The sequence below is a fragment of the Nerophis ophidion genome, linkage group LG04 (assembly GCF_033978795.1).
Source record: "Nerophis ophidion isolate RoL-2023_Sa linkage group LG04, RoL_Noph_v1.0, whole genome shotgun sequence".
Lineage (NCBI taxonomy): Eukaryota > Metazoa > Chordata > Actinopteri > Syngnathiformes > Syngnathidae > Nerophis > Nerophis ophidion.
In genome coordinates, this window is record NC_084614.1 from 62,447,209 (window position 1) to 62,473,624 (window position 26,416).

The 26,416-nt window shown below is 40.2% G+C and overlaps 1 protein-coding gene across 2 annotated transcripts in view; it reads right to left on the bottom strand.

Annotated features, from left to right (window-relative positions):
- plac8l1 (PLAC8 like 1) overlaps positions 1-26,073 on the bottom strand; it is a 36,707-nt gene extending 10,634 nt beyond the window's left edge. Inside the window, exons 1-5 of one of the 2 annotated variants that reach the window (XM_061898661.1) lie at positions 25,930-26,072; positions 23,715-23,932; positions 23,511-23,647; positions 20,783-20,927; positions 3,284-4,467 (exon numbers count right to left, since the gene is read on the bottom strand). In XM_061898661.1, the coding sequence (XP_061754645.1) occupies positions 20,796-20,927; positions 23,511-23,647; positions 23,715-23,932; positions 25,930-25,958 (516 nt within the window). In that variant the 5' untranslated portion in view covers positions 25,959-26,072 and the 3' untranslated portion in view covers positions 3,284-4,467; positions 20,783-20,795. Of the gene's footprint in view, positions 1-3,283; positions 4,468-20,782; positions 20,928-23,510; positions 23,648-23,714; positions 23,933-25,929 lie in introns of those variants that run through there. The other variant, XM_061898662.1, reaches the window with a different exon arrangement.
- Positions 26,074-26,416: the final 343 nt, after the last annotated feature.

The following is a 26,416-nucleotide window of genomic DNA, read 5'->3' on the forward strand; positions in this document are numbered from 1 at the left end:
TATGTGCTTTGCCCTGCCGTCTCTCTCTGTCAGCTCTGTTCGTTTTTGTGTTGTTTGCGTCTATTTTTGTCTCTGTCAGCTCACTGCTTGTGTATGACCACCAAACACTGTTGGCTCTTTTCCCCTTTCCCACTGATATGATCAACTTCGACGTTGGTTTTTCGACGTCCCAGTCAGCTTTTTCACCTGGCCGGATTCCTGCCTTCCTTTTTCCCACCTCGTGGCTCCTCTCCCCCGCCACCTGCGGGCTGTGTGTTTTCGGGAGGGGCACTGAATTTCGGGGGTCTCCCCGGGAGGGTTGGCAAGTATGAATTACCCTCTGCATTTGACCCATCCCCTTGTTCCACCCCTTGGGAGGTGAAGGGAGCAGCGAGCAGCCGCGGTGGCCACGCTCAGGTATCATTACGGTGATTTAACCCCCAATTCCAACCCTTTATGCTGAGTGCCAAGCAGGGAGGTAATGGGTCCTATTTTTATAGTCTTTGGTATGAATCGGCCAGGGTTTGAACTCACGACCTACCGATCTCAGGGCGGACACTCTAACCACAAAACCACTAAGCAGAAAAAGATTTGTTGAAAAAAAAAAATAATAATTTTTGATCAGTAGTGCACATTGTTATACTTGCAGAGCACAAGTTTACACAAAATTACGTCTTGTCAAACCATACTTGACAACCCTACCGGGAGAATCCCAAAATTCAGCGCCTCTCCCAAAAACATCACGGGACAAATTTTCTCCCGAAAATCTCCCGAAATTCAGGTGGAGCTGGAGGCCATGACCCCTAGCTCCATGAGGACCTGAGTGACGTGTCTGAGAGAGTCTCTGCCAAATTACGTTATAACTGTAGAATGATCGAGGGCGAGTTCTTGGTTTCTTATGTGGGTTTATTGTTAGCCAGTTTCAATAACGCTCTCCCAGCGCAATAACAACACAGAACAACCCCAGTCACGTTTACGTCTAACACTTTACCATAAGGCAGTTCGTCTGCCGTAAACAGCATGTGACACTCTTAAACAGGACAATACTGTCATCTACTGTACATGATGCACCACAACACCTCCAGGCAACTTCAACCCTTTAATCTTCCTCCATTCACATCCCATCTCCCCGGATTGTAAATAACCTAAGGTAAATAATCAAATGTATTTCTAATGTATATACTTGTTCTTTTGCTATCTGAACTCACTATGTTCTCTGCTGGCTGTACATATCCTACTAAGTAAGACCTACACTGTTTCAATGTCCATTTCTCTGTTGATGCAATTGTTGATGAATGAAGTACTGATATCAACCAAAACTCCTCATCCCACCCCCCGGATTGTAAATAATGTAAATAATTCAATGTATATACTATGATGATTAACCCGTGTGATGACTGTATTATGCTGATAGTATATATTTGTACCATGAATTGATTAACGTGGACCCCGACTTAAACAAGTTGAAAAACGTATTCGGGTGTTACCATATAGTGGTCAATTGTACGGAATATGTACTGAACTGTGCAATCTACCAATAAAAGTTTTAATCAATCAATCATGCATTTGTGACAATAACATCTACTTTAGAAAGTGCAGAGCACAACTGCGCACACAACAGCTGTAAATATACTACTCCCCCTTAACCACGCCCCCCACCACCCACCTCCCAAAATCGGAGGTCTCAAGGTTGGCAAGTATGTGTCAAAGCATCATCTGGCTGGAAAATGTTGAGTGAATTGACATGTAAAACAGCACCCTCTACTGGATTCACAACTGCAGCACTCCTCTCCCCAGCTGCAGATAGAGCCATTCAATTACTTTCTATGAAAGTTGTTTCCTTTTCATATCATCCTTGGAATAATTATTATTGTTGTTTAGGCAACAATTTTCTTGCTAGGACTCGTACTCTGGGGAAAGGTTGAACAAACTTTGGCGAATAAAGCTGAATCTGAATCAAAAGTGCGCGTATTTTAGGGCAGGGTTCGGGAACCTTTTTGGCTAAGAGAGCCATGAAAGGCAAATATTTTAAAATGTATTTCCGTCAGAGCCATATAATATTTTTTAACACTGAATACAACTAAATGCATGTAGGTTTGCCTGCTTAAAGACGTAAAAAAAACTTGTCTTACCTGCACTCCAGCTCCTGCCTTTGCATTTTGGTATTGGTATTTTTTACAATGCTACTTCAGCTGCTTCTTAGATAAAACGGCTGGGCATCAAATGTAGCTACGGCCATATTGTGGTGTAAAAAATATATATGAATATACATCAGGAGGTTGCCTACAGCCACATCACACAGTTAACTTATTTCAGAACCATGCAGTGGTTTGCATTTGTAGACTATACAGACTTTGTCGGTTTTGTCAGCTTCCTTTGGCCACAGCAAAACCGTCAATAAATTATTAAGACTGCAATTCAAGCTAACGATGCATCACTCGCTTATGAATTGCAGCCCGGTAAAAGTGTGGCAGAATTAGAACCATCAGAAGATAAAAAAGAAGAAAAGTGTCCTGTCAAATGTCAGCCTAAAGTTTTCATTCTGCAAAGTGACATGAGGAAGAAAGAGAAATGAAAAAGAGGAAATGCTTGTTTGCTCTCGCCTGGAGGCCTTCAGTCAGCGACATAACAATTGTTTGCCTTGTGGGCTTTTGGGAGCGGTTTCCTTCGTCTTTCTTTCCTGAAGGCTCGCTGGTGGAAGGAACTTTCTTTTGCAAAAACCTTTTTTTCTATTTAAATCCACACCTGCTGCAGGACAGGAGGGACATGTTCCATCGCTGAGCTGCTTCTTGAAGCTTGTTTGGATCGTCCAACATGTTTAGTTTTTTGGGGTATTTTAGTGATGCTTTTTTTTGGCGTTGTTTACAAACACGCCGTCCGTGCCTGAAGTGTTATTAGTGGAGATTGAGGAAGTGTTGTTGTGTGTCCGGCTCAAGGAAACCAAAGTGTTTTCATGGGAGGTAACACCTGTAGGAACTGTACCGTTGTTTAATATCATAAGTTTGGTAATAAAAGTTAAAAATTGCGTCAGACTCTGTGTGATTTCTTATGGGGGCTACAACATATCATATTTCATTTGTTTTCAAGTTAAAAAAAAACAAAAACATAACTACATACATGCAGGACTACCTCAGAAAATTTGAATATTGTGATAAAGTTCTTTACTTTCTGTAATGCAACTAAAAACATGAAAATGTTATACATTCTGGATTCATTACACATAAACTGAAATATTGCAAGCCTTTTATTATTTTAATATTGCTGATTATGGCATACAGCTTAAAAAAAACTCAAAAATCCTATCTCAAATTTATTTATTTATTTCCTCAGACCAAGTAAAAAAAAAGATTTATAACAGCAAAACAAAATCAAACATTTGAAAATCTCAATTAATGCGCTCAGTATTTGGTTGGGAATCCCTGTGCATGGATTACTGCCTCAATGCGGCATGGCATGGAGGCAATCAGCCTGTGGCATTGCTGAGGTGTTATAGATGCCCAGGATGCTTCAATAGTTGCCTTTAGCTCATTTGCACTATTGGGTCTGGTGTCTTTCAGCTTCTTCTTCAATATACGCCACATATTCTCTATGGGGTTCAGGTCAGGGGGTCTGCAGGCCAATCAAGGACAGTAATTCCATGGTCAGTACACCAGTTACTGGTGGTTTTGGCACTGTGGGCAGGTGCCAGATCATGTAGGAAAATGAAATCATCTCCATAGAGCTATTCAACAGATGGAAACATGCAGTGCTCTAAAATCTCTTGGTACACAGCTGCATTGACTCTGGACTTGATGAAACAAAGTGGACCAACACCAGCAGCTGACATGGCTCCCCAAACCATTGCTGACTGTAGGAACTTCACACTGGATTTCAAGCAACTTGGATTTTGCCACTCTCCAGCCTTCCCCTAGACTCTAGCGCCTTGACTTCTAAATGAAAGTGCAAAGTTGTTTTCTTCTGGAGGCTACAATATATTACACTGCTTTGTGTTACATGTGGCGGCTAATATGAAGCCCTTACATTAAGGAGAAACCCTAAACGTAATTAAACTGGATGTATAGCGTTGCGCTTTTATTTTGAAGCCGGAAAAGTGATTGGTGAGAGGAAGTGTCTTGACATGTTTTAATGTTGGATCGACTGTTAAACAATAAAAAAGCCGTCTTTCATTTTTGTTGAGCTTTCATGTCGTCTTACTTACTGAAGCGGTCACAATCTAAATGTGATGTTGTCGATGTACCTTAATCGTAATCTGAACACAGAAGTGAAGCACCACCCACCTCTGAACGACACACGGAGCAGGTGTTTGCTGCAGGGATGTTGCTTCTTCTTACGGCGAAAAATAGTCTTTTCTTGTCGGGAGAACAACTGGCCATGACTTTGAACCTGATATTTCCATAGGGTAGCATTTTCTTTTGTCCATTTCTGCCTGCTTGTGGCTCATCAGTAGTAAGTGAACTGTAGCCAAGTTTCCCCCGTCACGGCCTGGCCCTGGTGTCAAAAATGAAGAATTCCCTTTAAACACCCCATAAAAAATGAGAGCCGTTATTAGCAATTAAGTTTGATGTAACGGTATGAACAGTCATCATATTATTGTGACCAAAATGTTCACTGTCAGGTTGAAACACTGATGATATCTATTAAACAAGACAAGAAGCAAAGAATCAAACAGACACAGAATTCAATTTGGCTCAATTTGAGGAGACTCGCCTGGACTCTCAGTACGCTATGGCGAAAGATTGTACGCCTCCTCCTTTATTTGGACTTTCTCTAACTGCATGTCAACAGCTGATTCCAAAGGGACAGGGTCGTAAACAGTTCACAGAAAAGGTCGTAAAACGGTTCAAAGAAGAGGTTCGTAAAACAGTTAAAAAAAGAGGTCGTAAAAGACTTCAAAATGAAGGTTCGTCTGGAACATGGGCAGATCCTGCCTTCTCTCCGCTTTTTAGTTCTTGGGTTAAAACAATATATTTCTGTTGATTACAACCGAAACACCTTCATGTTGCTTCCCCCCTACACAATGGAGTTTTACAAGCCTTCTTCTTTGTAGGTTCAGAGAAAGCTTTTGATCTTCTTGCTGGGAACTCATTTCAACACAAAGTTTATGTGATAATTTTGATAGAATTATTTTAACATTCACGGTTATTATTACTGCAGTGTTTTTAAATGTGCTCGACATGTTATAAAAGTACTTATACCAGAATCTTTTAACCAAATTTATCAGTATTTCTAAAAACCCACAGACACGTTCAAAATGATTTACTTTGCATGAGAAACATTATTGTTGATTAAAAAAAAAACACTGTTTCATGGACCTCAAGTAGAAATTGAATATGCATATAAAAGCAACAAAAGCATTATAAACAAGTACTATGGTAGTAAAAAAAATTCCATAAATAAATAAAATACATGTGAAAATTGTGCAAGATAGCACTTTATGGACATCCATCCATCCATTTTCTACCGCTTATTCCCTTTCGGGGTTGCGGGGGGCGCTGGCGCCTATCTCAGCTACAAACGGGCGGAAGGCGGTGTACACCCTGGACAAGTCGCCACCACATCGCAGGGCCAACACAGATAGACAGACAACATTCACACTTTATGGACATATGAGATAAAATAAAAAACAAAAGTAGCACCTGATGGCCATAAGACCTAACTGCACTTTTTGTCCATATACATAGAAATAGTGTATGAGACCTAGTCTTAAACATAGGACTGCACGATTATGGCTGAAATAATTGTTTTTTTTTATCAGTATTGAAATTATGATTATTGATTGTTAGGTGAAACAGAGTTGGAGTGGGGTGCGATTGCGATGCCATCATGTAATGTTTAATGTCTAATAAAACAGTAATAGATTAACGTTATCCATATATCTTAAGACAAGTATTTGTTTTGGGGTTTTTTTTTGTTCATGTGTTCAAGTAAAAAAAACAAGGCGTATACTTTTTGATATCAATACAAAACACAAAGCAGTTTGTCTGATGAAGATGAAGTCTAATAAACAATATTTGTTCTTCAACAACACCATGTGGTACGGAACAACAGTTTGGCCCAAAAAAAATAAACAGGAGTGATACCTCTCACATCAATTACACAATTATCACAGCCTGTGTTCAGTTCGATGAAATAAAACATTTTAGCTAGTTTTGATGTTATTTTAACGCTGAAAAAGTTTGCAGTTAAATAAAGGACAAGTGTGCATCCTAGTAAACTAATTAAATACTTTATAAACAAATTGTGGCAACGCTCCCGACCCATCGCCTGCTGGCATGTTTCCTCACATCATTACCTCTAAGTCACAGCAGCTGATGGACGCTGTATTAAGAAAATAAAAGCAATATCAAATTATTTTCTCCTTCACTGTATACTTTTAGTATGGGACAGATGGGTATGTCTCCAATATTGTCCACACCTGTCTCTAAAACGCAAGCTATTAAACACACGCCGAGACCCCACGGAAATGAAGCGAGGGAAAATGAAGTTAAACTATGGCCTGGCTCGGTTTACTCCAAGGGGAAAGCTCCGGAGCAAAGTCTGTATAGTTTGTGCCGCCATGTTTCTTCAAGCCAAACGAGGCGCTGCTGTGGCTCCGTTTCCAGGAAGTTTGCAGTGTTGCCTAAAATGCATTAATAAATGACTGTTTTTCTGTAAACATGTAAATGATATTAATTCTTGAAGTAAAGCACATAACAGGCTGAATATTTTCAAGTTGGAACGGTTGGAATCAGATTTGAAATGCAGGAGTTGTGGAACTTTGAAGAATGTTTTGAAGAATTTTTGGAAATTCCCGCAGATGTAGTGACAACAAGCAGCAATAGTTTATTTTTTCCTCTTGCTTGCACTTTTACCATGGAGGATTACATATTTAAAATAAAACAGTTTTCTAAACTGGACTTTCAACCGAAGCAGGAAGTAAGGAAGAATGATCTCCATCGAGACAGAGAGACTTTTAAAACTGAAGAAAGATAAGGAAGACTTCTATAAACAAGTTATCGATGATTTCGATCAGAAGGAGCTGCGCATGGACTTCATTTATAAGTAAAGGTAAGACCAAAATAAAGTTTTTTTATTAAATGTGTTTTTCATGATGGTATCCTTACATCACACTCAAATTTATAAGCGCAGGCCTAAATTTTTCTGCATGCCTTTGGTAAGCGCCGGAGTGAGAAGAGGTTTTAAATTAATTAACGCCCCCGGCGGCAATTTAAAGAAATACCGTAAGTTGAAAAGGTTTTTGCAAATCATGGTATTCAGTTTTTATTTACCTTTCACACAACGTGCCGGGGCTCTCCCTTAAAGATAGGGTGAGAAGCTCTGCCATCCGAGAGGAACTCAAAGTAAAGCCGCTGCTCCTCCACATCGAGAGGAGCCAGATGAGGTGGTTCGGGCATCTGGTCAGGATGCCACCCGAACGCCTCCCTAGGGAGGTGTTTAGGGCACGTCCAAACGGTAGGAGGCTACGGGGAAGACCCAGGACACGTTGGTAATACTATGTCTCCCGGCTGGCTTGGGAACGCCTCGGAATTCCCCGGGAAGACCTAGACAAAGTGGCTGGGGAGAGGGAAGTCTGGGCTTCCCTGCTTAGGCTGCTGCCCCCACAACTCGACCTCGGATAAGTGAAAGAAGATGGATGGACAAGGTGCCAACTTCCCTGGTGTTGGGGATTGTACAACACATACGCTCAAGCTTAGTTTTCCATCCTTTTTCATTTTTGATATACAGAGTGATCATTTTTGGCGTGTTCTTTTTTTGAATCACCCTGAAAATGGGGGCATTTTGAAGAAAAAAAAGGCAAGAGTGGGCTTCCTTCGCCGCAGACTGTCGGCGTGTGTACAGCCCAGGTGCTCCATGTTTTATCACCCAAAGAGAACCTGTTCCACTTTTGCTCATTCCACTGCCATTTTACCCTCCCTGGACTAGGTGTGCAACATCTTGCTCCGTTTAAATTAGTGTGAACACAACCCTAACTGGCTTAGGCCTGGTATCGGATATGTCAGCGTATTGTGCAAATACTATCGATTTTTGTATGGCATACGTCACATGGGTAGTGTAGAATAAGTGAAGATAAACACTTCTCTGTCACCTAATCGTGTTTACATAGCGGTGTGGGTGTGTGTGTGTGTGTGTGTGCTTGCGTGCGTGCGTGTGTGTGTGTGCTGCTTCAGGACCATGATGCATTTGCCCTTGAGCGGTGTTTTTTTTATTTCATCTGTTAGCAAGCAAGCAAAAGAGTGCAATCCTGGGACGAGAGATACTGCCTAAATTACTCACACACTCATTTCCCCAAAGGGCTGTTTCCTATAAGAGTGTGTATTCGACACCCCATGCATCTGCGCGTTTCCAGGCTGAAACGGCAGGAAGTAATATCGGCACGCAAGGTTTTATGGCCCCCTGACTGTTGCAGATCCTGACCGCTTCTCTCGCTGTGGGAACCCCAAATCTGACCTCGGATCAGCACGCTGGATCGAGTACTCGTCCCTTTTGGCAGAGCCTTGTCTTTTCTTTTTTTTTATTGCTGGAGAACAGCAGCTGTGACTCACATCTGCGGCAACACTGCCCCCTGTCGGCGGAGGCAGATGCAACAAAGTGTGTGGACTTCAGACTAACCCAGGGGTCGGCAACCCATCCATTCATCCATTTTCTACCGCTTATTCCCTTTTGGGGTTGCGGGGGGCGCTGGCGCCAATTTCAGCTACAATCGGGCGGAAGGCGGAGTACACCCTGGACAAGTCGCCACCACATCACAGGGCCAACACAGATAGACAGACAACATTCACACTCACATTCACACACTAGGGTCAATTTAGTGTTGCCAATCAACCTATCCCCAGGTGCATGTCTTTGGCAGTGGGAGGAAGCCGGAGTACCCGGAGAGAACCCACGCATTTCCTATGTGGAAAGGGTCTCTAACTTCAGGTTCCTGGGCATCCAGATCGAGGAAGACCTGTCGTGGAGTATGAACACCTCAGTGACTATCAAAAAGGCACAGCAAAGACTTTACTTTCTGAGACTCCTCAAGAAGAACAATCCGTCTCAAAAACTGCTTGTGTCCTTCTATCGCTGCTCAATAGAGAGTGTGCTGACATACTGCATGTGTGTATGGCATGCCAGCTGCACGGTGGCAGAGAGGAATGCACTTCAGAGGGTCATAAAAACTGCCATGAAGATCACTGGCTGCTCTCTCCCCTCCCTAGATGAACTGTACAGTGCCAGGTGCCTCAAAAAGGCCCAAAACATCATAAAGGACCCATCTCACCCTGGACATAAACTTTTTGACCTGATGCCCTCAGGCAGGAGATACAGGGCAATAAAATGCCGGACGAACCGTTTTAAAAACACTTTTTACCCGAGAGCAACAGTATCACTGAACAAAAGATAAGAATAAGGACTGTGCACGTGAGCTGTAGGCTTGGTATTTTTATGAATTTTATGTATTTTTATCTATTTATCTATGTTCTTATGGTTTTGAGTATGATTTTGCACTGAATTAGTTTGCATACAATTTCGTTGTACAAATGTACAATGACAATAAAGATATATTCTAATTCACGGGGAGGACATGCAAACTCCACACAGAAAGATCCCGAGCCTGGGATTGAACCCAGGACTGCAGGACCTTCGTATTGTGAGGCAGACGCACTAACCCCTCTTCCACCGTGAAGCGGGGTCGGCAACCCAAAAAAAACCGTCGAAAGAGCCATATTGGACGAAAAAAAAAAATTCTGTCTGGCGCCACAAAAAATTAAGAGCCTTATATAAATTGATATGTGGACTGCAGGGGTCTGAGAATTCCTCTTATTGTACAGATTACCAATCCTAGGTGTAGTTATGTTAAGTAACAATCGTGTATATGTAAATCAGTGGTTCTCAAATGGGGGTACGCGTACCCCTAGGGGGTACTTGAAGGTATGCCAAGGGGTACGTGAGATTTTTTTTTTAAATATCCTAAAAGTAGCAACAATTCAAATATCCTTTATATACAGTATTTTTCCAATAATATTTCAACAAAATATGAATGTAAGTTCAGAAATATTGCAACAATGCAATATTCAGTGTTGATTTTTTGTGGACATGTTCCATAAATATTGATGTTAAAGATTTCTTTTTTTGTGAAGAAATGTTTAGAATGAAGTTGATGAATCCAGATGGATCTCTATTACAATCCCCAAAGAGGGCACTTTAAGTTGATGATTACTTCTATGTGTAGAAATCTTTATTTATAATTGAATCACTTGTTTATTTTTCAACAAGTTTTTAGTTATTTTTATATATATTTTTCCAAATAGTTCAAGAACGACCACTACAAATGAGCAATATTTTGCACTGTTATACAATTTAATAAATTAGAAACTGATGACATAGTGCTGTATTTTACTTCTTTATCTCTTTTTTTCAACCAAAAATGCTTTGATCTGATTAGGGGGTACATTTTTTTTTTTAATTAAATAAAAGTTCACAGGGGCTACATCACTGAAAAAAGGTTGAGAACCACTGATGTAAACACTGGTATCTGTGCCTTTTATAGAATGTGTAGACACATTTTTAAAGTATATATATTTTTCTTTTATTGCTGCTCGTATTTATTTATTAGATGCCTTTTACTGAATATGCACACGCACTCTTTTTAATATGATGTGATAATGCCTTTTGCTCTGTATTTTGTTTGTTTTATGTACTGTATGTGATTGTATGTCTACTTGGACGTCGGAGTCTGAAATAAAAGTTTGATGTTGAGGACAAATGTTATAATGAAGGCAACACATGATGTAAGTGTCTATATTAGCTATGTCTATAAATCAATCAATGTTTATTTATATAACCCTAAATCACAAGTGTCTCAAAGGGCCGAAACAAGCCACAACGACATCCTCGGTTCAGATCCCACATAAGGGCAAGGAAAAACGCACAACCCTGTGGGATGTTAATATGAATGACTATGAGAAACCTTGGAGAGGACCACCCTCCTGTTGGGGAGACCGGATGCAATGGACGTCGAGTGCGTCTAGCATCCATCCATCCATTTCCTACCGCGTATTCCCTTTTGGGGTTGCGGGGGGCGCTGGCGCCTAGCTCAGCTAAAATCGGGCGGAAGGCGGGGTACATTGTAATGTCCAGTCCATAGTGGATCTAAAATAATAGTGAGAGTCCAGTCCATAGTGGATCTAACATAATAGTGAGAGTCCAGTCCATAGTGGGGGCCAGCAGGAGACCATCCTGAGCGGAGATGGGTCAGCAGCGCAGAGATGTCCCCACCCGATGCACAAGTATCAGCCTACTATCAAATGCTGGCGCAAATTTTCGTTGACAGAAATGTTGTATTTTGATATTCATTCTACACATTTTTTGCAACACTGGAAATCAGTAGTAAAATGGAGGCTTCTCACAGGATGAGATAAGTTCTGGAAATGACTGTTTCCGAATGTCCAAAAGGTGGATATGTGTGTGTGCAAGTTGAAGGAAACGGCAGGCCGTATTCTTCTAATAGATTTGTTACAGTCTTTGCAAGCTGGAAGATGTTTGCTGTGGTCTGGAACAACATGGTGCACAAAAAACTATCAGAAATGCAGCCAATTATCAGTTCCTGCCATTGAAAACCAATCCCACATCATGATGCTGCCACCACAATGCGTCACTGTATTGATGGTATTGGCCTGGTGATGAATGATGTATGGTTTCCTCCTAACATGATTCCTGGCATTCACGCCATAGAGTTCAATCTTCGTCTCACTAGAGCAGAGAATTTAGTTTCTTCTGGTCCGACAGTCTTTCATGTGCATTTTGGCTTTTTTTTTTAACTAAGAAATAGATTCCGTCAGAAAGGCAGTAAATATTACACACAGATAATGTGTCATGAGACATTCAAAGATAAATTAAATACACAGAGGACATAAGTAAAGGAAATTAAAATAGCTCAAATATAGCTACAAATAAGGCATAATGATGAAATATGTACATACAGCTAGCCCAAGTAGCACATTAGCATTGATTAGCTTGCGGTCATGGATTGACCAAATATGCCTGATAAGCACTCCAGCAAATCAATAAAGTCAACCAAGCTCACCTTTGTGAATTCACACAAAGCATAAAAAGTTTGGAGGACAAAATGAGACAAAGAAGGAGTGGCATAATTACACGTCTTTCTGTGGCCGCGTCGGAAAAAGTTGTACATGTAAACAAACTACGATGAGTTCAAGGATCGCTGAAATTAGTACAATGTATAATATAATAATAATAATAATAATAATATGTAAAATATCAACAGTGGGGTTTCTAACAATTAAGGTTTGTGTCATGGTTGTTCTCCTACAGAAAATATATTTAAACAACTTTTTCCATTTTCACACATCTCTGAAAGAGGTCCAGGGAGCCACTAGGGCGGCGCTAAAGAGCCAAGGGTTGCTGGACTATCCATTTTCTACCGCTTATTCCCTTTCGGGGTCGCGGGGGGCGCTGGCGCCTATCTCAGCTACAATCGGGCGGAAGGCAGGGTACACCCTGGACAAGTCGCCACCTCATCGCAGGGCCAACACAGATAGACAGACAACATTCACACTCACATTCACACACTAGGGCCAATTTAGTGTTGCCAATCAACCTATCCCCAGGTGCATGTCTTTGGAAGTGGGAGGAAGCCGGAGTACCCGGAGGGAACCCACGCATTCACGGGGAGGACATGCAAACTCCACACAGAAAGATCCCGAGCCTGGATTTGAACCCAGGACTGCAGGAACTTCGTATTGTGAGGCAGACGCACTAACCCTTCTGCCACCGTGAAGCCCCTAAAATTGGACTTTGCTCTTATGAAAGTTCCGATGTCCTTGCTTTGATTGAGTCATGGAAACAAATCTTACTTTTTTTTATGGGGTTCATTATAAGCCATTCTTTTTTATTTTCTTTTTTAAATTGGCAAAACATTTTCCGGATGCCGCAGTCGCCAGGAGGTTTATGAAACCTTCCAGACACACAGCAGGACCCAAAGGTGGTAGAAAATGGTATTTTCCAGGTTGGAGATTAATCCTGGCTGTACCCAAAAGCAGGGGATTTGGCACAACCCCTCAAAAAGTGTGGTTTTGTACAAGTTCACAGCTGTCACTTGGGTGGCCTCAAAAAGGGTTATTTTCTAAAAATCGTTCCATGGCCAACTTTTCCTGAAAGAGTTTCCTTTTGACCCTTTCTTTTCCAAGAAATACATATTTATTTTCTCTCTGGACCGCAGAGTGGCGCACATTTTTTGTAAAGTGCATCCCAAAAGTATGTACAGTGCTTCACTTTCTCCACATTTTATGTTACAGATTTATTCCAAAATGCAATAAATTAATGTTTTGTCCCAAACATTCTACAGACACTATCCCAAAATTACAATGTGATAAGTTTTGTTTTAATTGCTAGTTTATAACAAAACATCCATCCATCCATTTTCTACCGCTTGTCCCTTTGGGGTCGCGGGGGGGTGCTGGAGCCTCTCAGCTGCACATGGGCGGAAGGCGTTGTACACCCAGGACAAGTCGCCACCTCATCGCAGGGGAAAGAAAAAAAATCACAAGTATTCACATCCATCCATCCATTTACTACCGCTTGTACCCTTCAGGGTCGCGGGGAGCGCCGGTGCCTATCTCAGCTACAATCGGGCGGAAGGCGGAGTACACCCTGGACAAGTCACCACCTCATCGCAGGTCTTTCCTCATACTTTGTTAAAGCACCTTTGGCAGGGATTACAGCATGAAATCTTTTTGAATACGATGCCACAAGCTTGGCTTTCCTCTCTCTTTTCCATTCCTCTTTCCAGCACCTCTCAAGCTCCACCAAAGTAACCCCACAGCATGATGCTGCCACCACGCGTCACTGTAGGGATGGTATTGGCCTGGTTATGAATGGTGCCTGGTTTCCTCCAAACATGATGCCTGGCATTCACGCTAAAGAGTTCAATCTTTGTCTCATCAGACCAGAGAATTTTGTTTCTCATGGTCTGAGAGTCTTTCAGGTGCATTTTGTCATTTTTTTTTTTTTTTTAGTAAGAAATGGATTCTGTCTTGACACTACCATACAGGCCTGATTGGTGGTTTGTTGCAGAGATGGTTGTCTTTCTGTAGGTTATCCTCTTTCCACAGAGGAATGCTGTAGCTCTGATAGAGTGACCATCGGGTTCTTGTTCACCTCTCTAACCAGACTAAGATGAATGCAGCAATGTACAGAGACATTCATGATGAAAGCCAACACTTCCCACCCAACCTGATGGAGATTGAGAGGTGCTGCAAACAGGAGTGGGCGAAACTGCCCAAAGATAGGAGTGCCAAGCTTGTGGCATCGTATTAAAGACTTGAGGCTGTAATCACTGCAAAAGGTGCATCAACAAAGTATTGAGCAAAGGCTGTAAATACTTATGAACATGAGAATGTATTTGTTTTTTATTTATAATACATCTTCCATCCATCCATTTTCTACCGCTTATTCCCTTTCGGGGTCGCGGGGGGCGCTGGCGCCTATCTCAGCTACAATCGGGCGGAAGGCAGGGTACACCCTGGACAAGTTGCCACCTCATCGCAGGGCCAACACAGATAGACAGACAACATTCACACTCACATTCACACACTAGGGCCAGTTTAGTGTTGCCAATCAACCTATCCCCAGGTGCATGTCTTTGGAAGTGGGAGGAAGCCGGAGTACCCGGAGGGAACCCACGCATTCACGGGGAGAACATGCAAACTCCACACAGAAAAATCCCGAGCCTGGATTTGAACCCAGGACTGCAGGAACTTCGTATTGTGAGGCAGACGCACTAACCCCTCTGCCACCGTGAAGCCCTTATAATACATCTTCAAACGTTAAATAGAAAAACTTAACATTGTCATTATAGAATATTGAGAACAATGAACTTATTTTATTATGGACTAAGGCTGTAACTTAAAATGTTACAGCCTTTATGTTTTAAATTATAATATTCCATTTTCAGATGAATATTATTACACATACAATTTTCCAGCCAGAGAACCATTAGTGAGGGGCTTTATTTAAAAGTTCCACTATCTAGGTCTGGGCTGCAGCTATCGATTATTTTGGTAATCTATTTGTCTGCCTCACAATACGAAGGTCCTGAGAAGTTCTGAGTTCAATCCCGGGCTCGGGATGTTTCTGTGTGGAGTTTGCATGTTCTCCCCGTGACTGCGTGGGTTCCCTCCGGGTACTACGGCTTCCTCCCACTTCCAAAGACATGCACCTGGGGATAGGTTGATTGGCAACACTAAATAGGCCCTAGTGTGTGAATGTGAGTGTGAATGTTGTCTGTCTATCTGTGTTGGCCCTGCAATGAGGTGGCGACTTGTCCAAGGTGTAACCTGACTTCCGCCCGATTGAAGCTGAGATGGGCTCCAGCGCCCCCTGCGACCCCGAAGGGAATAAGCGTTAGAAAATGGATGGATTAATTTGTTCAAATAACCAAGTAACCTTTCTAGCCTCAATATGTTTTTTAAGGAAAATATTTGAACTAAACAAGGAATTTTTTTCTTCTGATGACCTTTATTTTTCCTTTTTAACCTTGAAATTGCACTTTCACCATGAGATTATTGCCACATAATACACGTATTTAAAAAAAAAACAAAAAAAACAAATAGCCTGTGTAGCTTAAAACTAGGTAATAGATAATAAATAAAGAACCGGACAACACAAAAACACTTTCTGATCAAGTATGATAAGTGACAACACTCACACATTTCAAAACGTATTCATTGGAGGAGTTGTGTTTGATTTTTGGACAAACTTGCTAGTTTAAAACATTACTTTTCAGAACATGTATCAGAATAATCTTAAACCAAGAGCCCGGTCATTTCTCTCTCAGGCCAACACAAAGATGCTACGGCATGCTTTTATTTCCTGTGGTTTAAACTTTTGTAATGCTTTGCTCTCTGGTCTTCCCAAAAAGAGCATCAGAACTATGCTGCATGTGAGCTAACGAGGACAAGAAGGCCGGAGCACATTACACCAGTTTTAAAATCGCCACATTGGCTTCCTGTCCGCTTCAGAGTCTATTTTAAAGTTCTACTAATAGTTTTTTTTTTGAGTGATTGATACTTTTAGTAGTAGATTGCACAGTTCAGTACATATTCCGTACAATTGACCACTAAATGGTAACACCCGAATAAGTTTTTCAACTTGTTTAAGTAGGGGTCCACGTTAATCAATTCATGGTACAAATATATACTATCAGCATAATACAGTCATCACACAAGTTAATCATCATAGCATATACATTCAATTATTTACATTATTTACAATCCGGGGGTGGGATGAGGAGCTTTGGTTGATATCAGTACTTCAGTCATCAACAATTGCATCAACAGAGTAATGTGGACATTGAAACAGTGTAGGTCTTATTTAGTAGGATATGTACAGCCAGCAGAGAACATAGTGAGGTCAGATAGCATAAGAACAAGTACAGTATATACATTAGAAGTACATTTGATTATTTGCATTAGGTTGTTTATAATCAGGGGAGATGGGATGTGAATGGAGGAGGGTATTAATAAAGTGTTTTTAAATGTTTTAATGGGCCTTGCGCATTTTTATCTAACTAACCTGCTTTTACTGTATCTCAACCCTCACGGATCCTGGGGTCCTCTGGCACTGGCCTTTTATCTTCACCAAATACTAGAACAAAGACTAACAGTGAGGCGGCATTTCGTCACTACCAGAGTCGTGTACCAAGAGAGAATATGTAAGACGTGTGCGGCTGTGCTGGGATGTATGCAATTGCTGCCGTTTTGACGTTAGTTTTTCTGACAAAACAATCCAACATAATCCACATTATTGATCAATATACTCCAGCTCATTAACTTACCACAAAACATGTTTTTTTTTTTTCATGAAAGTGTAATTTTGCAGCTGTGTTTGAGGCACTCTGCTGCTACATTCCTGCAGTGTTTAGTGACTACAAATAGACTCAAACACGCACTAGACGGCGCAATAAACGTTGAAAAATACACAATTGCGCCCAAACCTTCATTAGCTTTTGGACCAACAATCGTAGAGAATTTGTGGCTTGTGTGTGAAGAATGTCAACTGTGTTGTGGCTGCCTCCAATGTATTTGCAATCAGTGTATGCATCACTCATGAAATATTATTCTAACTGATCTTTCTTTCTGTAACATGCTCTGTCAATATGTGTACTTTAGTACTTATTTCCCCATATTTCTGCACAATAGTAGTAACACTGGCAAGCAGTAAGAAGATGGAGTGACTTTTGGTGCAGAACATATTTTGCTTAACACATTACTGTCCTATTTCTTGCCACTTTATGTTGTACATATTTAATGAGATTTGCTGTTCATTTTATAAACGATTATTACACCTAAAATTTGGTTTCCTTTACTCTTTCAATGTCGACTCCGTCTAACTGTATTTGTGTTTGACCCTTTTCTTTATTTTGTTACCAAATAGCATTATTTTAGTATTACTGAGATTCAGAGTCTGTTTTTGTCAAACCATCTCTTTAATTAGGGACCGATTGTCCCTTTGGGACGGAGGACCATATTGTATTGCTAAGGTTTTATTATTATTATACCGCCGCCTCTTTGAGCTGTAATTTAACCCCCTTAACATGCTTCAAAACTCGCCAAATTCAACACACACATCAGGACTGGTGAAAATTACCATCTAATGAAAAAAACAAACCTCAAAACTCAAAATTGCACTCTAGCGCCCACTAGGAAAAAACACAGACAAAACTGCTTGTAACTTCCGTTAGGAATGTCGTAGAGACATGAAACAAAAACCTCTATGTAGGTCTGACTTAGACCTAGATTTCATACTGTGACCTCTTTCAGCAAAAATCAATATGAAGTTGGCAAACACCCCTTCAAAACTAAAGTTTCCTAAAAAAAATTCATTTTTGCCTCTTTGAGCTGTAATTTGACCCCCTTGAAATGCTTCAAAACTCACCAAACTCAACACACACATCAGGACTGGTGAAAATTGCGATCTAATCAAAAAACCAAACCCCAAAACTCAAAATTGCGCTCTAGCGCCCCTAGGAATAAAATACTGACAAAACTGCTCTGGGGAAGAAAAAACAGACAAAACTGCTTGTAACTTCAGGTAGGAATGTCGTAGAAACATGAAACAAAAACTTCTATGAAGGTCTCATTTAGACCTACATTTCATTAGTTGACATCCTTCAGCAAAAATCAACAGGAAGTTGGCAATTACCCCTTCAAAACAAAAGTTTTGTAAAAACCTGTCACCTTTTTTCAAACATTATCTCCTCTGAGCGTGTTTGTTGTGTCGGCTTCAAACTCGCACAGGAAAGAGGTTGAACGCTTCTGATTAAAAGTCGCACAAAGAGTTTTTCTAACTGCTCCAGTTTTGATTTTACAAGCCTTCAAATAACTTCCGCGCTGATGCTGCTGCGCTGCTGCCGTCTCAAAGATGGCCGCTTAAAAGCTGGAAGCACCAGCGTGACCACACAATGCAGAGAAGGTAGGTACTGTGCGGGTAAAAATATGTTGACTGGGTGAAAGAAAGAGGCACCAGTTTGACTCCAGGATACAGAGAAGGTAGGTAATGTGCAGGTAAAGATATGTCGTCTGGGGGGGGTGTCACCATGCTGTACAACAGGGCATATTTACACTCGAAAAACTAACGAGGAAGCGCCACAAACACAAAGGATCAGCTTAAAGTCATGGCGCTCTGTAGGTACGTGAGTGCCTTTTGACCAATCATTGAGGAGATTGTCTGAAACTGAGTTGGCCATACTCTCGCTACACACGACTCTGGTCACCACTGGCCCCAACTGTGGAACTGCCTGTTGGAGAGCCTCTGGACAGCAAAGACTATTGATATTTTTATTCTTCTTTTTTTTTTTTTTTTTTTTTGAAATGTTAAGGCTCACCTTTTTAATCTAGCTTTTTACTGATCCCATCTTAAACGTTAGTTTTTTATAATATTTAAAACAATGTAATGTGTTATTTTCTATACTATTTATTCCTATTATTACTACAATTATTCAATCAGTGTTAGGGTTTTATTAATCTATTAATTATATTTTATAATGTGTTTCATACTATTTCTTCTTTAGATGGGATTAACTTCAATTATTATCCACTGTGCACGCCCAAAGGTGGCATTTTTTCCTCAATCCTTAATGACATCCAGCCATCCATCCATTTTTTACCACTTGTCCCTTTTGGGGTCATGGGGGGTTCTGGAGCCTATCTCAGCTGCATCCGGATCTGCAATGCCATGTTTTTTTATTGTCAACAGGGCAGTGTGTGCGCGTGTTTCTATGTGTGTATTTTCAGCTCTTATTTCTTTTTTATGTAAAGCACTTTGTGTTTCCACTTGCCTGTGCCATGAACAAAGATTGATTGAATGAGAAAAAAACAACAGACCTTTCAGAAGGTCTGTTTTATGCCATTTTTCAAATCCACAGTTACTGCAACATCCATCCATCCATCCATTTTCTACCGCTTATTCCCTTTCGGGGTCGCGGGGGGCGCTGGCGCCTATCTCAGCTACAATCGGGCGGAAGGCGGGGTACACCCTGGACAAGTCGCCAGCTCATCGCAGGGCCAACACAGATAGACAGACAACATTCACACTCACATTCACACACTAGGGCCAATTTAGTGTTGCCACATTCTGTGGTTAAATAGTGGGACTCATTTTTTTCTGGAAGCACCGGGCATAAAAAAAAAAAAAAAATGTATTGGAAGTTGGGAGCGTTTTTTTGAGAATGGTTCCCTATTATCTAACAAGGACGTTCAGTAAAGCTTTTTTAAATGCACACCCCAGGGCTTAAAATCCCACTTTTCCTCAACGATCACATCTTGGTACCCTTTTTTCGCCAGGGGGTCTTAAAAACCTCCCGAAGAAAAAAAAAAAAAAAAACCCTCCCGAAGAAATTAACAGCGAAGAAACCAACCAGACCCCCTCCCTAAAAAAATGGCATCCTTTCCACAGTATCCGTTGTTTTCTGCCATTTTCTCAAGTCCACTGTTATTGCAACATTCCGTATCTGGGCATAAAAACCTGACTTTTCCTAGAAGACTCCTGTAAAATCCTGTTTTCACACAGGTAATCTCATCATATTCAAACTGAGTGAAATAGCTGCCAGCTCGTCACTCACATCCACTGGAGGTAACCAATTACATTTGTGCCCTTTGAGCACCCATCTGCTTTATGTTATAATAATATTTTCACACCCTTAGTGTGTGTGTGTGTGTGTGTGTGTGTGTGTGTGTGTGTGTGTGTGTGTGTGTGTGTGTGTGTGTGTGTGTGTGTGTGTGTGTGTGTGTGTGTGCGTGTGCGTGTGTGCGTGTGCGTGTGCGTGTGCGTGTGTGTGTGTGTTTTGGCTCTTGCTGGCCAGCATTTTAAGTTGAGGGAAGCGCACCAATAAGGATGAATTCATTAAATCAGTGTCGGCAGACATAGGAGCAGGTATGGATAACTGATTAACGTACATAAACGTATGGAAAGTCACCTTAAAAGGGATTTACACTTTGGCAAGCCAGAAATTTTTGCAGGCCAAAATGCGGCGTACATAAAAGAGAGCACATTTAAAGTGTCAGCTGACCTTTGGTGTGCCAGGCAAAATTTAAAAACCTGCAGAATCCATAAAGCGCTGTAGCGAGGCGGCCGCTAAGATTACGAGGCTCATATCTCTCTAACTCCGTGCAGTAAAATAATGCATTTTAGCGAAAATGCATTCGGATGAAATTCTGATAGTCGAGCATTGCCTTTGTTCGATTAAAACTGTAATTTGCTGTAAGAAGTGCTTTTTGTAAGGCAAGAAAGAACCATATTTGTTTACTTTTTGGGTCCAGTCAGGAGGACTGCAGCGCGGTGGACACGTGATACGTCCGCCTCGTCGCGCGTCGCTTGCTCTCTCGCACCATCTGACACAGGGCCAGGGAGTAGCAGCAACATACGGCGGTCCAGTCGTCACATATGTTGCCCTGTGGACACAAGCACACACAAAATCAGGAACAGGTACCGTGAGTGACAGGAAGAAAAGCTCCGATATGCTTGGGGAGGAGTTACATTGCGCCACCTGTTTGTTTGTAGGTATGAATCCATGGAATTTTCAATATATACAACCCAAATATATTGCGTTGCATCGCGGTCAATACAGAATAGTTATGCAATTTTTTTTAAAAACATGCACCTCTATCATGTCACCATTGTTATTATCTTTCTGATAAATACATAATGGCTCGGTTATCAAACCCCCTCAAGATGGAGTGTCTTGAAATGTCTCGCACACACTCTACAAAATGTAACTTTGAGATGTTTTGCCCAATTGTCACAAAATATAGTACAAACCATTCAGGGACTGCAAAGGACATGTCTGTAAAATTTGAGCAAGATCGGTCGGAAAAAAAACAGCTGCCATTAAGTAAATCCGGGGTCCCCAAACTACGCCCCGCGGACTGATTTCGGTCCACCAGCGTCCAAAATCCGGTCCGCGGGAAGTCCCAAGTTAGAAAAAACAAAAAAAATGTAAAAATACATACAAACCCCGTTTCCATATGAGTTGGGAAATTGTGTTAGATGTAAATATAAATGGAATACAATGATTTGCAAATCATTTTCAACCCATATTCAGTTGAATATGCTACAAAGACAACATATTTGATGTTCAAACTGATCAACATTTTTTTTTTTGCAAATAATCATTAACTTTAGAATTTGATGCCAGCAACACGTGACAAAGAAGTTGGGAAAGGTGGCAATAAATACTGATAAGGTTGAGGAATGCTCATCAAACACTTATTTGGAACATCCCACAGGTGTGTAGGCTAAATGGGAACAGGTGGGTGCCATGATTGGGTATAAAAGCAGCTTCCATGAAATGCTAAGTAATTCACAAAAAAAGATGGGGTGAGGGTCACCACTTTGTAAGCAAATTGTCGAACAGTTTTAGAACAACATTTCTCATTGAGCTATTGCAAAGAATTTAGGGATTTTACCATCTACGGTCCGTAAAAACATCAAAAGGTTCAGAGAATCTGGAGAAATCGATGCACGTAAGCGACAATATTACGGACTTTTGACCCCTCAAGCGGTACTGCATCAAAAACCGACATCAGTGTGTAAAGGATATCACCACATGGGCTCAGGAACACTTCATAAAACCACTGTCAGAAACTACAGTTGGTCGCTACATCTGTAAGTGCAAGTTAAAACGGTACTATGCAAAGCAAAACCCATTTATCAACAACACCCAGAAACGCCGCCGGCTTTGATGTTGCCCGTGCTCATCTAAAATGACATCTTGCGTGGAGACCCAGATCGAGGGAGATTATCAGTGGTCTTCCATTTTCTGATAATTGCTCCCACAGTTGATTTTTTCCCACCAAGCTGCTTGCCTATTGTAGATTCACTCTTCCCAGTCTGGTGCAGGTCTACAATTCTTTTCCTGGTGTCCTTCAACAGCTTTTTGGTCTTGGCCATAGTGAAGTTTGGAGTCTAACTGTTTGAGGCTGTGGACAGGTGTCTTTATACAGATAACGAGTTCAAACAGGTTCCATTAATACAGGTAACGAGTGGAAGACAGAAGAGCTTCTTAAAGAAGAAGTTACAGGTCTGTGAAAGCCAAAGATCTTCCTTGTTTGAAGTGACCAAATACTTATTTTCCACCATAATTTACAAATAAATTCTTTAAAATTCCTACAATGTGAATCCCTTGATTTTTTTTTCACATTCTGTCTCTCACAGTTGAAGTGCACCTATGATGAAAACACACACACACACATATATATATATATATATATATATATATAAATATATATATACATCCATCCATCCATTTCCTACCGCTTATTCCCTTTTGGAGTCGCGGGGGGCGCTGGCGCCTATCTCAGTTACAATCGGGCGGAAGGCGGGGTACACCCTGGACAAGTCGCCACCTCATCGCAGGGCCAACACAGATAGACAGACAACATTCACATATATATATATATATATATATATATGTATATACACACATACATTGGGGCAAAAAAGTATTTAGTCAGCCACCGATTGTGCAAGTGAGTGGAAGTGTTTAGTATAATTTGGGGAGAGTCCGCTGCTCACCTGCTTAACACCTATCTGCTCGACGATGAAACGCTAACTACATGCGCTCTGAATACGCACTGCTGATTGGCTAGTTACCGCTGCGGTTGTAACCAATCAGATGGTTGTTTGGGTGGGACAATGCTGGGTGCTGTGCAGGAGACAGAGGCAGAACGGAGCGAAACAGCTTATTAAGACTTTAGCATAGGCGGCTACTTCTTATGTTCGTGTGGAAACTTGTTCGGTACTCCTCCGCACCAAACCGAACCCCCCGTATCGAAACGGTTCAATACAAATACACGTACCGTTACACCCCTAGTATACACACAGAATCATCATATTGCTGTGATTATATGCATCAAGTGTTCATTCGAGGCCAAGGCAAAATATCGTAATATATATCGTATATCGCGATATGGCCTTTAAAATATTTAAAAAAGGCAACATCGCCCAGCCGTAACCTGAAGTAAATCGTCACTCACTTGTATCTTGTACCGCTCCCTGAGTGCGACCCTCATAGCAACAGTGGATCCGGGAAGAAGAGGCAAGCAAAGAGTCTCGCCGTACTGATGTGCTAGACTCAGGTCCAAACAGCACGGCGCCACAGCGCCGGCGACACCTGCTCAAGAAGAACCTTTCAGAACGACAGGAATTTCCCACGACACAAATGAAGGGAATCTTGTTACATGTGCTTGGGTCCGCATCAACGTCGAGCAGGCCAGTGCTCCAGGTGCCCCCCGTCTGTGTGATGGTGGTAATGGTTGTCGTGGTGACGCCCAGACCGGGTTGCGTCAGTGCGACTACGCTCGCAAAAGGGGCGCCGTTTGATCTCTCATTAGCGCTACTTCCTGCAGGGAGGCCTCCGTCTTCTTTCTCTTTAAACCTGGACCCTAAAAAAGAGGGTCTATAGTGGATTTACTGCTTTTGCAATGTTTACGTAAAATCATCATCTTTTTCTGTTTTTGGTAACGACAAAAAATTGTAAAATATCACAAAACGTTTCTTTTTGTACATTCATATTTTATTTTTCTAATTTGTGAATTTGCCTTTACAAAAAGTCTAAACAAAAATAATGGCAATAAAAAAAGGATTTTATGTTATTTTAGTCATTTGTCTTTGCAAAGCGTAGATAAACAGAATTTAGTCATTTGTGAATTTCTCTTGAAAAAAAAAAAAAACGTAGTGTTTGACATTATAACACCAATAATTGTATTCAATAATATTTAGCATTCCTTTGTGAATTTTTTTTACTAAGTTTTCCATTACTGGATTTGTAAATATTTAAACACTTCAGATATATTAGGTTTAAAAAAATATATACAAAAAAATGGCTGAAAAGAAAAAGTTTAACAAAAAGCATAATAAAAAAAAATGATTTATACATGTATAAAAACAAATACATATTAAATGGTATAATTTACTGTATTTCTTAATCCTCATTTGTGAATGTTCACTTGTTTTTTCGATCATTATTTGTTCTTACAATGGTTGTTACTAAATAATAGTATCAAATTATTATAAAAGCATCTTAAAGTAACTTAAGATGTATAAAAACAAACACAAATTTTATAATTTTTTGTAATTTTTGTTATCCTCATTTGTGATTTTTTTTCTTCTCAGTATTTGTTCTTACAGGGACTGTTGCTAAATAATAGTATCAAAATTATATAAAAATCACATTTAAAATAATGAAACTATAAATTAAATATGAATTAAAACAAATACTAATTAAAAGTTTACAATTTCACATATTTTTATACTCATTTAGGATTTTTTACTGTTTGTAACAGTATTTGTTCTTATAGTGGCTTTTACTAAATGATACTATCAAAATAATATAAAAAGCACATAAAATAATAAAAAAATGGATGGGTGGGAAAATAAATATTTAATATAAATTCATACTAATTAAAATTTCACAATTTCATGTATTTGCTATAGTAATTTGTTATGTTATATTTTAATTTTTGTTATCCTCATTTGTGAATTTGTACTTGGTTTTTTTATCACTATTTGTTCCTACAGTGGCTGTAACTAAATAATAGCATCAAAATAATATGAAAAGGACATTTAAAATAATTAAACTAAATATTGAATCCAAATTTAAACAAATACTAATTAAAAATTCACAATTTCATGTTATTCTTTATACTTGTATATTTGTACTTGTTTTTTCAATCAGTTTTTGTTCTTATAGTGCATGTTACTAAAAAATGTTATCAAAATATGATAAAAAGCACATTTTAATAATAAAACTAAATCTTTAAATATAAATTAAAACAAATACGAATTAAAAGTACTCAATTTCATGTAATTTTGTATACTCATTTGTGAATTCTTACTTGTTTTTTATCAGTATTTGTTCTTACAGTGGCTGTCACTAAATAATTGTATCAAAATAATATAAAAAGCACTTTAAAAAATTAACCTAAATATTGAATATACCGTAAATAAGAGGAAATTCTAATAAAAAGGTTACAATTTCACATTTTTAAAACCCATTGGTTTTGGTTTTTTTAACTTGTTTTTGTAAAAGTATGTTATTACTGTGGCTATTAATAAATATTGGCAATACATTAATATAAAAAACATCTTAAAATAAAGAAATACATATTCTATATATCGTTCTCATTTGTGGATTATTTTAGTAGCACTAATTAGATACATTGAAGTTTTCTGCAAAATTTGCCTGAATTTAATAAGACTAAGTCAGCAATACCAAGCTGTTTAGTTTCTATGTCAGGGTTTTAAGGTGAGTACGCACACACAATAGATGTTAACTTGTTTCAATGTTTAAGGGTTATTATAAACAACAAAAAAGACACAAGGAGCTGAAGCAAAACACACATTCGCTGTGTGTCAGCGGTGAGGAAGAGCAAGTCGTGACAAGCCAACACTTACTGGTGTGTGACCACGGTGGGCTCCATCATTACCAGCTGCTGGCATCCACACACCGGGAGCGGGGCCGGGGTGAGCGGGGAGTCAACAGGGGTGAGGGGGTGGAGGAAGAGGAGGGGTGAAGTGACACTTCCCCTGCGAGAGGCGGTGTGTCGGGGGCAGATAAAAGGACAACACGCTGCATGACACAGATAAGTCGGCTAGCTCTCCTCTGCACTAAAACCTGCAACAGAACAGAAACATGGACATAATGCATTGAAACACATGATGCAAATCTGCAAGAGTGGACTTTAAAAGGCAACATAATATGCGATTTAATTGTTAACACAATAGATGTTATACTCCCCGCTGAGTGTAACACAATTAGGTGTGGAGGGGTTCTACGGTTCACCTGCAAAAGGAGATGTATTCGTGCATTTGATTTGTTGTGACACTGACCTTTCACATTTTCTTCAATAGACTTGCAGCATGTGTGACAGTGACACATTCT